Source organism: Lissotriton vulgaris, chromosome 1_1 (assembly GCF_964263255.1).
Source record: "Lissotriton vulgaris chromosome 1_1, aLisVul1.2, whole genome shotgun sequence".
Taxonomy (NCBI): Eukaryota; Metazoa; Chordata; class Amphibia; order Caudata; family Salamandridae; genus Lissotriton; species Lissotriton vulgaris.
This window is the reverse complement of record NC_141685.1, coordinates 1,048,188,755-1,048,203,221: the sequence shown is the minus strand read 5'-3', so window position 1 is coordinate 1,048,203,221 and position 14,467 is coordinate 1,048,188,755. Positions and strand designations below refer to the sequence as shown.

Sequence of the window (14,467 nt, the reverse complement as noted above, 5' to 3'; positions counted from 1 at the left end):
AAACGGCCGAATTTCGCGATTTGTACCGTTTGCGCTCGCAAAAATGCTTGATGCATCTACCTGCAAATCACAGGGTTTGCGACCACTAAATTACTTTTTGAATGTACTAGGCCCATTTAATGATTCGGTAACAGGTTACCGAATTGCAAAATGGGCTTAGAAGGACATAACAGATCACTATGTAGAAGGGGCATGTTTAGGACATCTTCTAAATAGTGGTTCATTAGGGTATGTATCAATGTTTTCTGACCCAAATCCAGTAGCAAAACATTTACATTTTACCGACTCCCAAAGGAGGAAGGTAAACCATTTGCGAAAAGAAAATGCTTCTCTGGGTATCCACTTAGTGAATGTAAAAAAAATGCTTGGCGAGTAGTTTCAAGTTTCAAGTTTTTATTAATTTAGCACAGTTACTTAAAACCATTGCTATACAAAATCTACTTTAGCACAAGTATAACATTTAGCTTTTAGCACATTTCTCAAGTAAAAACAAGGCTAAAGAACAGTTTTCAAGGCTTAGAGAGCAATATGCTTATTGAAGAGCAGCATTATAGTTCCCTATCTGAGCGTTTTGCTATGCTTGGCCGGATGAAATAGTTAAGACAGAGAGTACTGGGCCAAAGGACGAAAAAAGTCTGTAATGATTCTTTGAAGGGGAGGGGGAGGGGGAGGAAGCATGGCAACCAGGGGAGGTAATAGAAGATTGTCCAAAAGTCTCACAAATTTTCCAAACCTGGCGAGCACTTGAATGTCAGTAGATGTAAAACACAAGGTCGAGGCCTCCAAGCACGTCCTGGCGCCCCATTTTAAGAACAAGGGTTTCAAAAGGGACCTTATGGGGGCTGCTAGTGCCGGGCAGAAGCACAGGAGATGCAGCCATGATTCGGAGTGGTATTTACACAGCCTGCAAGCCCCCCCCCCTCGCTTGTTGGGGCCCATTTGTTGAAGGCCGTCAAGCGCAAGCCTAGAAGTCGCATAAACATTATGTTCTTCCGAGCCACTTTGCTTCAGTTTTCCTGGCAGTATGCTTGTGGACGCTCAAGAAGATACGAAGAGTTCAAGGGGAGCAGAATGGTTGATGTCTTTAGAGCCTGCAGATCCATGGACTGAGAAATAAGTTTGACTTGCTTATTGATGGTGCTTTTCCAGGCCGAGTATGGGATAGTGACTGAGGGGAGAGTAGGAAGTTATACAAGGACCACCGTGTACTTTCAAACAAATTCCACATTGATCACAAAAATGCTGGTTACAATTTGTGACCAGCATTTTGCGACCAATGTCTCAGGCATCTGGTCCTTAGTCCACTCTCCCTTTGGAGAAGAACCAATCCATGATGCTGCTTGGCACTATGCCCCTTCATGCCAGGTGTTTTTATCTTCATGACAGCGTAAGCTTTTCTGCTGGCTGCTGTGGCATGCTTTATCTATATCCCTTCGGCCTGCTCCTCGGAGCTCTGATGTTCTTCGTTCCTGCTTTTTTCTGCACTTCAGCCTACACCTTCCAATCATTATCGTCTTGTTTAAGCTCCAGTCCTGACTACTCTCGGCTTGCTAGTTACTGCTTCGTTGAGTCAACTCAGTTCTGGCGAATGTGAAGAGCAAGCCTCATCCCACCATTCAAGACGAACTGTTTTAAGCATGAAGAACCAGATCGAGCTCCTCCATTTCTGGCTGAGATTAACATATCTGAAGACACTACTAAAGGAAGTCAAATGGACTTGCACGCAGAAGTCTTTTTTGCCATAGTGTTTTTTGTCACTACTTTCTACTGGGCATACTTTCGTAATTTGTGCTCCAGCAGGGCCCGGAGTGTGAGTTCTAGAAACATGTTCAAAATAGGGTGGAGAACAGGGAGTCAATGTATACATCCAATAAGTTGCTTGTCATTACTCACTTATTAACCCCTTCCAGGCTCATGACGAGCTGGGCTCGTCATGGTGTAGCCTCCTCGCACACTGATGACGAGCCCAGCTCGTCATGAAGCATGGGATTTAGTAAATCCCAGCATAGAAGGAGAATTCCACTAGCGCGGATGTGGTTAAGGTAGCCCTTATAAATCTTACTGAGAAACGTGAGCTTTGCCGGGGGTCAGAAAGAAATATTTTTAAGAGTGAAATCATGGCCATGCAAAGAGTTGTTTCAAATGTAAAGAGGGCGAAGGAAAAAATCAGTATTCTAGACCTGAGATTCCAAGAAGCCTACAGTATGTGACTAATGCGAATGTCAGTGGGGTTGTTCAAATAGCATGTGGAGCAAATGTACAGCGAAAATTGAGAAAATCTGTTTTGACCAACAACTAGACAGACTGATGAGTGAGTTTTTCTACAGTGCAAAGAAAACCAACAAAATAGCAAAATTAAAAATGCTATCAATTAGTCAAAAGGTATAGTTTTTCAAATGTTGCGATTGAAAGGAAGCAAACGTCTGGCAAAGTAATAGTATGCTCGAGGGTTTGACAGATGAAAAGTGTGTATTGGCTCATTAGAGGATCCCTATAGTCACCCGATTCTTTAATTTTTACATGATTTCAACATGATACTATATACTCTTTGGGAAGCCCCTTCCTGCTGTCAGGGTAGCTTGGTGCTAATGCTTTTGAGCAGATGTGTCTAACTGAGATACATAACAGCAAGATATGAGCCAGATCTCCAGCAAAGCCACTATGTAAATGCATTCCATTTTGATTAGTTATATATGCATTTATTTTATGTGGATATCCTGAAAACCTGGCATGGATCCAGTCCTTCAGAGACTACATTGAACAATCCTGCTTTAAAGAGATATATTTTTTGGGTCGGAGGAGAGATTTACACAGCATCGCTCTAACATGGGGACTTGGTTAAAGAAGCAGGACGGCGATTAAATCAGGGTAATCCTTGGACATAGTTTATGTTACGTTACAGTAACAGACTAAAAGGATCACCATTATGTATATGTTGACAAACATCTCAAACGTTACACAATTCACAAAATTTCTAAAATGTAAAAGGTGTAGATTAACAAAATGTTAAAACTGAATGTTCAGGGTTTTCAATGCAGCATTAGTGGTAGGGGCTTTCCGTTTATAGAGATTTGCATGAGAAGAGTAGGTTTTTCATTGGAACGATACAAGTCATCCAGTCAAAAAGATGATTAAAAAAGCTATGCTCCAGGAGAAAGACCAGAACAAGAAGATGAAGGAAAACCAATAAATTAGCAAGCAAATAAGATTGACAAGAAAGCCAACCAATGATGAGCAACAGGCTCACTCCAAACCCACTGCTTGTATTGGTGTTGTACGCAATCGTTCTTCGACAACATGTAACTAAAAAGCTGTCTGTAGGCAAAACCTAAAGTAAAAGGTGCTTTTTAGGTCGATGACCGTAGGCTGCGCTTACGCAATTTCGGTCAGAGATTTAATGTTACTTAGTATGGGGGCATTAACCCGCCCCTCTTCTCCATTGGCTGGCTTCCTAAACGGAGGCCAGCCATTGGAGGAGAAGGGTGTCACTCCCTTTAAGCCCCGTCTTTTTCAGATTCAGGGGGGGGCGTCTTTTTTCGCTTCTTTCTTGTTTTCTTTCTCTCCTCTTCCCATTGGCCGGAATTTTACCTTCCAGCCAATGGGAAGTGGAGAGAACGAAAACCACGCCCCCGAATCTGAAAAAACTCTGGTTTCTCCGAGGCATTCCTGCCTCGCCTCGGAGAAACATGGTCGTGTCTCTGCTCACCCTGCTGGAGACAAGCTTGCACAAAGACGCTGAAGCATTGTGCCTTGAGGGCTTTCGCCTTTCAGCATAATATGGACTAGTGTTGTGGATATGCCAGTCCAACCTAAATCTTGTTCTCCATGACACAGTCCACTTGCTGGTGTGTCGAGTGATTTTTTTTTTTTAACATGGGGTTTGCCGTCGCATTAAGTTTTACTCGAACTGCCCCAAAGTGCCTCATTCACTTAATTTTCCTGGGAGTTAATTTAATTACAGGCAAAAATGGCACGACTGTGCACAACTTTCATTGATTACGTCGGAGCGCATGGCTCCAGTGCCCGAGGACGGAAGGGGTCCCGGGCTGCAGGACAGCGCCGAGTACCACTAGCAGAAAGTCGTGGCGAGGCCTAGCGAGGAAAGCCCGCCCTGCCGCCGCCCTTCGAGGCTCTGCAAAGAACACGTGTTGCGGTAACACGTCAAGCTCGCTCTCCGTCGAGGGAAAGGTAGGGGAGGCCTGCGAGCGGAACTATGGTTGCATAAATCACACACTGCACGGCCTTGTTCGGCGTGGATTGCTTTCTTTTCTTTAATTCGTGCAGCCGTGAATTCCCCCTTGGTCATTTCCAGTGCCATGATCCCAGCTTAACGTGCGTTCGCGGCCTCCTCAACAAAGCTGTCATTTAGCTAGGCACCTCCCTCGAGAACTCGTTTTATGGTTTTTTTTGTATTATTAATATTTTATGTAGTGGAGCAGGAGCAGCTGCACTTTCAGCTCAGTTTGCCAGAAGTGTGGAGTGAACAGGCTTTGTGGTGGCCTGCTGACGTGAGAATGTGCACTATGCGTTTGTTTTATTTGTTCCTTTATAGCTCAAGCTAGTCATTCAGGTAGAAGTTGAGGGGTCTTGTTGTGTGAAGTCACGTTAGCAAAAGACTATGGAACAGATTCACGAATATGTCACAAAATGCAGCAACCAAACTTACTGCGCTGCAATGCGTCGAAGTGCATTACAGGGCCATATCTACAAATGGAGATGTTTCTCTCTTCTTCTGCGCCTGCACCATTGCTCCATAGAACAAGGGTGAACAAGGGTTGCTTGTGCTCGCTGTCTTGCCACCCCTTGTTTGCTGTCCTCCCCCCCTCGTTGCTTGTGCTTGCTCCCCTACCCCCCGTTGCTTGTGCTCGCTGTTCTGCCACCCTTGCTGTCCTGCCGTTGCTTGTGCTTGCTCCCCTGCCCCCCGTTGCTCGTGCTTGCTGTCCTCCCCCCTTGCTTGTGCTTGCTCCCCTGCCCCCCCGTTGCTTGTGCTCGCTGTCCTGCCCCCCCTTGCTGTCCTGCTCCCCTCGTTGCTCGTGCTTGCTGTCATCCCCCCCTCGTTGCTTGTGCTTGCTCCCCTGCCCCTGTTGCTTGTGCTCGCTGTCCTGCCCCCCTTGCTATCCTGCCCCCTTGTTGCTCGTGCTTGCTGTCATGCCCCCCCTCGTTGCTTGTGCTTGCTCCCCTGCCCCCCGTTGCTCGTGCTTGCTGTCCTGCCCCCCCCTCGTTGCTTGTGCTTGCTCCCCTGCCCCCGTTGCTCGTGATTGCTGTCCTGCCCCCCCTCGTTGCTTGTGCTTGCTGTCCTGCCCCCCCTCGTTGCTTGTGCTTGCTCTCCTGCCCCCTCGTTGCTTGTGCTTGCTCCCCTGCCCCCGTTGCTCGTGATTGCTGTCCTGCCCCCCCTCGTTGCTTGTGCTTGCTGTCCTGCCCCCCCTCGTTGCTTGTGCTTGCTCTCCTGCCTCCTCGTTGCTTGTGCTTGCTGCTGTCCAGCCCCCTCGTTGCTTGTGCTTGCTCCCCTGCCCCCCCTCGTTGCTCGTGCTTGCTGTCCTCCCCCCTCGTTGCTTGTGCTTGCTCCCCTGCCCCCGTTGCTCTTGCTTGCTGTCCTGCCCCCCGTTGCTCGTGCTTGCTGTCCTCCCCCCTTGTTGATTGTGCTTGCTCCCCTGCCCCCCCTCGTTGCTTGTGCTTGCTGTCCTGCCCCCCCTCGTTGCTCGTGCTTGCTGTCCTCCCCCTCCTTGTTGCTTGTGCTTGCTGTCCTGCCCCTCGTTGCTTGTGCTTGCTCTCCTGCCCCCTCGTTGCTTGTGCTTGCTCCCCTGCCCCCGTTGCTCGTGATTGCTGTCCTGCCCCCCCTCGTTGCTTGTGCTTGCTGTCCTGCCCCCCCTCGTTGCTTGTGCTTGCTCTCCTGCCTCCTCGTTGCTTGTGCTTGCTGCTGTCCAGCCCCCTCGTTGCTTGTGCTTGCTCCCCTGCCCCCCCTCGTTGCTCGTGCTTGCTGTCCTCCCCCCTCGTTGCTTGTGCTTGCTCCCCTGCCCCCGTTGCTCTTGCTTGCTGTCCTGCCCCCCGTTGCTCGTGCTTGCTGTCCTCCCCCCTTGTTGATTGTGCTTGCTCCCCTGCCCCCCCTCGTTGCTTGTGCTTGCTGTCCTGCCCCCCCTCGTTGCTCGTGCTTGCTGTCCTCCCCCTCCTTGTTGCTTGTGCTTGCTGTCCTGCCCCTCGTTGCTTGTGCTTGCTCTCCTGCCCTGCTATTGGCATTGTAAATGACAATGCCATTTATTTACGTTTAAAAAACAATAACATAAATAAAAATAATGTCATGAGCAATGCCAATAGCACTAACTTTAAAAATGCTGAGACCATTGCATTGTTAATGCTTGTTTCTGTAGAATCCATTTTTCAGATGGTTTTGTCTGGGTTTAATCCTTAAAACACAAGCAATCACTGGCAGTGGCAAGGCTAATAGCATGCAGTTCAAACGTCAAACATTCTGACTACGCCAATACTAACTTTTCTGGTCTTCAGAACTAAAGGAATTCATCTTTTGAGTTGTGCTCATACAGGTTTCTGGGAAATCCCCATTGCCAATGTTAATAAGGGGTAACTAAACTGAATGAAGGATTTATACCCAGTTGCATGAAAATGATATATTATACTGTTAGACCCAAACTTTACAAGAAAAGGATTCTCTCAGAGGATGAAGAACATAGACAAACAACTTGCAAGGGTTCTTCAGTCTGTTTTCAACAGATGTAAATGCAAAATTAACCTTTTGTTATTTGTGAATAAGATGAAATATCTGTATTGTTTCCATCAGTGACAAGGGGGTGATGCAGTGCAGAAAATTACGTTTTCTTGCTGATCAAGTTAGGAGTTTGACCTTTCTAGCAGTCTTGAACCCCCAGTGCGGGTCACCGCACAAGGAAACTCTACTGCACACTCAGTAATCCAGGCTGGTTAGACTGGAAGACTCCCCCGCACCCTAGAGAACCCTCTCATGGAACAACCCAAACCACGCAAACCACTCACCCATCTCAAAGGTGGCACCTACATTGATCCCCTGCAGTCTGCACAAAGAGCTGAGAAGCCAAGTAAGTGGTAAACGTGGTGCTTTAAAAAATGCCCAGAAAGATACAATACTGCACGAAGTAGGCGAGGGTTGGACTGGTCTGCGCGGCAATCGGGCAGTGCTCGTTGGGATGCTCAGACAGATCAGTGTGCGGGCTGTTGTTTGGCCGCTTGTGGGCCTATTTTATGGTCTGCTGTGCTGGTTTTTGCTGTTGGTTTCCCTGATATTAAAACAAGCATTACCTGCAGCAAGCTCAAATCCATGTAGTCCTCCATACCTTACAAAACACTTACACTCCGTGTCATTATCAATTCTAAACTGCCCCAATTTGCAAACATGGGCCCCTTGTTTAGCTATCGAATTCAATAATGGGGCCACTTTTATGTTGGTGCCTGTGGATATTTTCTGTCCATTCCGACCCTGGAGTAGCCTCTTACCACCTGACTTAACTTGTCAATGAATCTCAACAGTGTCTTACGAGACTCGACAGATGAAGCGTGCAAGGATTGGGACTGAGCTACAGATATCCTTCTATAATTGTTGAACATACAGCAGCAGTTCTAAGAATCTTGTACGCTCTGGCACTAGTCCGGGAAAGATATTGGTCAGGAAGCTTTGAAAGACTAGAGTCGACTCAACAAAAATAAATTCCTCGAATGTTTCTTTTTTCCTGGCTGTCTCTGGAGACCTGGAAGACGACGAGTGGGTATTCGGGGAAGATCATTGTTCTGTTTCAAGAGTAGTGCTGATAGCGAGGAATGTAATTCTGGTGAACAGGAAGTCAGTAGATAAGTGGCAGAGTCAGTCAGGCCATGGTGGGTGGACTCTGTCAAGTCAAACAGCATGGCTCGCTGCATGACTTTCAGGACAGTCCGCCTACTTCAGTAGGGTGGGACCCCTGACTGTAGTTACAGTGTTGTGGTATTTCTACGAAGTTGTGCAGCTAAGGAGGTTCTACGCAGCCTTCCTAATCATCACTCCGTACCCTTTAACTCTTCTTAAAAGGTATATCAGTAAAATCTTACGTTTGTAACTTTTTGCAGGTGGGTACCTTTGCATTAAAGGCAACATCAAATTCATTTGGTCTATATAACTGATAATACTTTATACCTATATAATATGATAAGATGGTTATTATGAATGTATTGTTACTGCTTTTACATGTACCTGTGCTTTTCAATTCAAATTAATTGAAAAATCAACTAAAAATAGAAATTGTTTGATTCGCTACCTAACCCTGCCACCAATTCCCCAAAATGTACTAGTGAATCTGTTTCCCTATCATATTGTTGTGTTGTACCGTGTGTATTCACCTACACAGTTAATGTCTCATTGGTATTTTATGTTATTGCAATATAATCTTAATGTTACAAAATTACAGTTTTCACCTGTCTGCTACAGCTGAGCAGTCATGCCAGCTTCTGGTTTGCTTGTTTCCACCCCCTGTTGCTAGGGCCCCTCCCTACCTAAAAGGCTAGGCATGCTCTAGCTCAGCTAGCATGTTGCCTCCTGGAAGCCCACTCCCCAGAAAGCTAAGGACAGTGTGGCTCCAAGGCATGCCACCTTGTCTATTTCTTTGCATATTATGTCACCATCTGATTGCCTTAGTGCCTCGTCCATTCCCAGGGTCTTCAGGGGGCAACAGACTACTTGTTGTGCATCACAATGGTTAACACACTCATGATTGCTTTTATTGTGTTATACTTTCAGAGCCAGTGTTCAGTATACTAGGGGACCAGTGGTTCTATAGACATGCTGCCTTCTGCGTTGCTTTCCGCACTTTGATGTTTGTGGAGCAGCCATTGCAGGCTTGATGCCAACAAGGATCCAACCATCAGTGCTCCAAAAGACAGATGTACAATTGTAGAGTGAACACATGATTTCACTTTGACAAGGAATAAAGGCAGATGTGTGTGCCTGAACTAGGCCACGCTGTCCCTCTGAAGGGCTCTCTAATCTCACGCTAACAGCATTAGGGTCAGGGGCCCGAGGCAAGTGGCCTTGCACAGTGTATCAATCTTTCTAGGCCCGGCCACACTGGGGTGCTCATATATGGAGATTTTAAGTCAATTCAATCATTACTTAATTCGATTGTATTTGACAATCATAAAAGTACAATAAAACAATAAAAAAAATAGTAAAAGCAGCAAATAATGTCATTAAGTAAATACCCTCCATTTCAATATCAAGCATAAGCATAATGCACTGCTATTAAAAATCTCACCACAGACCAGCAGACAGTAGAATTTTCTAAAAATTGTAAATATAAAAGGGCAGGTCTCGTTTGTTTAAAATCCAAATGTGCAAATAAAGGGCGTATATACTTTTGACGCAAATTGGCCCATTTAGGGAGAATTTAAGTCTTGTTTATTTTACAGAATTCATATACAGAGCAACATTGGTTGCTTCCAATAGCTTTTAATTTTAACAAAGCCTGGCGGTGGAATGGCCAAGAAAGGAGGTTAGACATTAGACGGAATGAGGTCTTACAACTCTCTGTGCGTGCCTGAGTATATGTACCAGGGCCAGCACTCGTAAGGCAGCCACCTTCGCGTGCCCCCGCTAGTTGTAGCAAACTTCAAGAAAAGATTCAAAGACTGCCATTTTCTTCATGAATGTGGAGGGTGCCAACAGAGCAGATAATCTAACCTTGTTACGCAGTATGCGTTTCTTGTGTCTGACGTTTTATCATCATAGAGGGATATGCATTGTCCCTCTCTTCCCTGGGTGTTCTCTGTGCCACATAACTGTTTTCTTTCTGCTGTGGGTTATGCCACCCAGCCTCTATTTGCGGGGGCTGGTCTTACAGCTGTCAACGTGTTGGAGTAGGAGATGAGGTATGCATGTGGAGTCAGTGTGCTTGTGGTTGGGTGTGGTATGGGTGTCAGTGTCTTTGCATTGTGCATTGGTGCTGTCCATAATGTTGTGTGGGGCTGAGGTTAGGTGTGAATACTAATAGCCGGTGGCCTCAAAACCCGCATGTGTGGGGGTTGGTGTGGTGAAGGGAGATGTGATGCAGTAAGTATGGCGAGGTGTGTGTGAGCATGTAGTGTGTTAAGGATGGTGTCATGCTGAATGTTGAGGGATTGTGCTGCTGGCTGTGAGGGGTGATATGCTGGTTAATGGGCAAAGGTGTGATGGCTATGAGTTGGGAGATTACCATGTGGTGCTGTCTGTTGGGTATGCTGTTGTATTGTGTTAGTTGTGAATTGTAGAGGTGTATGATATTGTATGCCGTGGCATGTTGCCATGTCGCATTATGGATTGTGGTGTAATTTACTGTGGTGATGTGTGATGGGGTTTGGTGGGCATGATATTCTGTTCGATGTTGTGAGGTTGTGTGAAGTTGAGCTGCGTACTGCGGGTTGATGTAAAATGGTTCCTTGAGTGGCTATTAACTAGGTTTAGTTTGGACATGGATCTGGTACAGTTAGGGCTTCCCGCATTCACAGCTTGGCAGAATGCGTCAGAACCCGGTAATGCACACCCTTTATAAATGACAGCAAATCGACACAACTCACCAAGACTTTGCCTTACAAATCAGAACAATGTAGTTACTTTCTGTAAAACAGCTCTAGCTAGGTTGTTCTTGATTGCATAAGTGTCGTCACGCAAGTAACGCGTGAAAAAGATGAGGAGATACCATGTGGCGAGGAGAACCAAGAGGGGTTATGGGTCCCGATCTTTTCCGGACCTTGCCACCAGCACCATGAAGGCAGCACCCGAGGGCCCATTCACGTGGTCTCTGTGCAGCTCAGCATAACCGCCTCTGGAAAGCTAAGAAATGAATCCTGCGCGATGCGTATGACAGCGGCGGACCCAGCGTTTCCGAAATCTGGGCTCTGGTGTGGCCGACTCCGCCCAGCCCCAGCGGCGCTTCAGAGGCAAGGGCCTGAATTGAAATGAAACTAGCTCTGCCGGCCATCAATTGTCCCAACCCTCATAGTAGCCTTTTAGAGACAGTTGTCTGACGTGATAGTCTCCACCCCAGCCACACCAGCCTACTTTGGCAACAGCATTTTGACTAACGCGGGTCCAGCCCTCCACAGTGGCCTCACAAAAGACAGTGGCCACCGTGGCCTGGCACGAGATTGGCTCATCTCCAACCCCGACGGCTTTAGAGGCCCCAGGCCTCCCCCGTAACAGACTTTGCTACAACACGAGCAGAGACTGGAGTGGTGGGCCGGTGCTTGTCCGTTTGGGGTGGGAGGACGGATGCTTGGATGACAGAATTCCAGAAAGCGGAAGAGGCACGTTTCCTCTCCTCCACAACCCCCACCGCCCCTGCTTGTGCTAAGCTCCCTGCAAGGCCTGGCCTGTCACTTCTCAGGGACCTTTGGCAAGGGCCACCGGCCACCACTGCTCTTTGTATCCCATGCAGGGGTCTAAAGTAACAGCTCGCTTGTGAAATAGACCGTTGTTAATGTGCCTGCCTCAGAGATGTATAATTAATCTGCAGATCACTGATTAAGAGGCATAATGTACCGGTTCCAAAGGTATGAAAACACGAAAACAAGCTATTTGTTTTGCAGTCAGCTCGCCTGCACTCAGGCTCTGATATCATTCCAGGGGCCTGACTTCTCGCTGTGACAGCACTTTACAAACCGGATATTAGACTGTGAAGTCATTTCTGGATCCGGCCATCAGGTTGTGACATAATTCCGGGGACTGGACGCCTCATTGTAGCATCACCCTGAAAACCGGACATCAGACTGTGCACTCAAAGGACCCGATGTCTAAACATGACATCACTTTCGGTACTGGCCGCGAGACTTGGACATGACTCCAGGAAACTGACGTTTCACTCAGCACAGACACCACGATCAGCTGTGGTATCACTCCAATAACTGGACGTCAGAATGTGACATCACTCCAGGCGCCATACATCAGACTCGGATCTCACTTCAGCAGATTGTGACATCAATTCAGAATCTTGATTTCATATTGTGACGTTATTGTATGAAATGCACATAAGACTGTGACATAATAACAGGAACTCAACCTCAGACGATTGCATCACTCCAAGAACCGGTCGACTGATTGTGAGTTCACTCTAGGAACAGGATGTTAGACCCTGACCTCACTCTATGATTCTGACGTCAGACCATCACACCAGTTCAGAAATCCGCCATTAGACTGTGATATCAGTCCAGGAAAGAGAAGTAAAATTATGATATGCGCCCAGTAACTGGACATCAGAATGTGACATTAACTTAGTGACCATGACCAGGCACCAGATTGTGATATTGGTCTAGGAACTGGGCGTCAGATTGTGGCATCACTTCAGGAGCTGGTGACATTGATTCAGAATCTTGCCATTAGACTGTAGCATTACTGGGGGAGCAGCTTGTGACATCGTTCCAAAACTACTATATATTGTCTGACTTTGATATCACTGTGGGAACCTGACGTCTGACAGTGACATCACTCCTCCAACCTGACTGAAGCCAGGTCTCTCACCATATCCGCACACTGGGACTACAAATTGTTAGGATACTGGAACCTACATTCTACGTTTAAAATAGCAAAAAGTGGTTTATATGCATAGATGTAGAGAAAGCCATTGAAAATATTAAATAAGTTGAAACAGCCCCTTTGTGATTGTGCACTTACCTTACTTGTGAGTCCTGTTTCAACACTCAAGCAGCGTGGTCTGTAGGCCTTGAGTGACACGCGGCTGCTTATGTCCAGATCTAGGCTACGACGGGAACTACGTGTGAGGGCTGGGCGCTCTCCAAATAAACTCCGCCTTCCACGACCCATCCTGGTGATTATGGGCCGGTGAGTACTGCAGGGCTCTTCTTGGGTGATGGGGCGAGTTCGTGGCCACCCGAATGCTGTCATCCCCTCTCTGGAAGTGCGTCACTGTACCACCTGTCATCTAGGTACAGGCCAGCCATGCCCCTCGCCCTGAGGCTCTGGCCCTGCCAACCTGTCAGATTCATGCGATATCCGTCTTGATTTAAGTATTCTTCTAAAAACCTGTACTAGCTTTCATGCAGCAAGCAACACTGAAAACTTCAGTGTCTGATAAGCTTCCATCGACTTTGCTGCTGGAATTCAATTATCGTTAAAAACTGGTGTTTTTAAGTTCCATTAAGCTGCTCCCATTACCACTCCTAATGTTCCTTAAACCTTTTGCATTGACATCATTTGGTGTGCAACAAGTTCCTTGCATCATTGTTGTTGACTTCCTCTATGCCCATCCATCGCCAACTTTAGTGTTCACTGAGTTCCCACCACAGCTGGCTTCAACTTTTAATAGGTTACTGCCATTTCAAAAGGCTAGCACCATTGCCTGTTCTGAAGTTAAATAGGATTTCTCCATGGCTGAATTTGGCCTAGATCAAGCTTTTGTCAATGTTCAATTAGGACCAGCCACTACTTGTATGCATTTTCAATAAGATCCCGCCACTTTTGCATCTGCCACTGCCCGAATGACGAGTCAATAAAATCAAGTAGCCGCATGCATGAAAACTCCCACCACCAACGTTGAATAAATCCCCACCATCGACTGCACCAAAACTGCTGTTGTTAATCTGAAATGTAAAGGTTTGCTGAGATCTGGGCAGCATTAACATTCAATATGCACCCACCATTGCTAGCATCAAAGCTCCTACCACCTCGGATACTGAAGCCCACTTGGCTTTCGACATCGACTTAATTGACAGTAAATAAGGTTCACCACCATCAGCTTCTCCATCCATTAAGCTCCTACTGTTGCTCGAGTCAACGATCAATCAGCTCTTACCATCGATTGCATTAAAATTATTGTTGTTGATGAGCCAAGTACATGTTCAATGAGATCTCAACAGCGTTAACGTTCAATCGACTGCTGCCACTGCCTATATGAAAACTCCTGGCATCAGCATTCTCAATGTTCAGTAATCTCCACCTGGTGTCAACTTTCACAAGCTCCTGGCACCGTCGGCTACTAATCCCAATTAAGTTCCTGCCACTTCGATAAGCTCACACCATTACTTGCACGGAAGCTCCTGCCACTGATCAAGACTATCAGAGTTCAATGAGATTCCTCCAGGGTCAGCCTTCAGTAAGCTTCAGCCAAGCGTGGCTTCTGCATCTAGTAAGCCCACTGTCCTTGACTTTGCCAAAGTCCAATAAATTCGTGCCACTGGCAATGCTGATGCTCAATGCGCCTCCATGATGCCACAGCAGGGCAAGAGGAACCCACATTTCCAGAGTTATGCAGAGGCAGGGCAGGCAAAGGCCCAGCTGGAATCCATTCCGAAATCTATGGCTAGAGCAGAAGTGTTGAGGGTCCCAGGAACAGAATAGGTGGATTTGGTTGCGAAGGAAGACAGCAGAGCAGCAGATATTGAATTGCTTCTGGAACAGGCAGTATATATACCAAGAGAGCCCTTAACTCTTCTCGCGAGACTTGTCAAGGCTTTATGATGCCCA

At 46.8% G+C, this 14,467-nt stretch overlaps 1 protein-coding gene across 1 annotated transcript in view; it reads right to left on the bottom strand.

Moving 5' to 3' along the window:
- Positions 1 to 14,155, bottom strand: part of RGL3 (ral guanine nucleotide dissociation stimulator like 3) — a 448,342-nt gene extending 434,187 nt beyond the window's left edge. The window contains exon 1 of the mRNA XM_086962749.1: positions 12,659 to 14,155. Coding sequence (XP_086818875.1) covers positions 12,659 to 12,889 — 231 coding nt within the window. The 5' untranslated portion in view covers positions 12,890 to 14,155. The remainder of the gene's footprint in view (positions 1 to 12,658) is intronic.
- Positions 14,156 to 14,467: the final 312 nt, after the last annotated feature.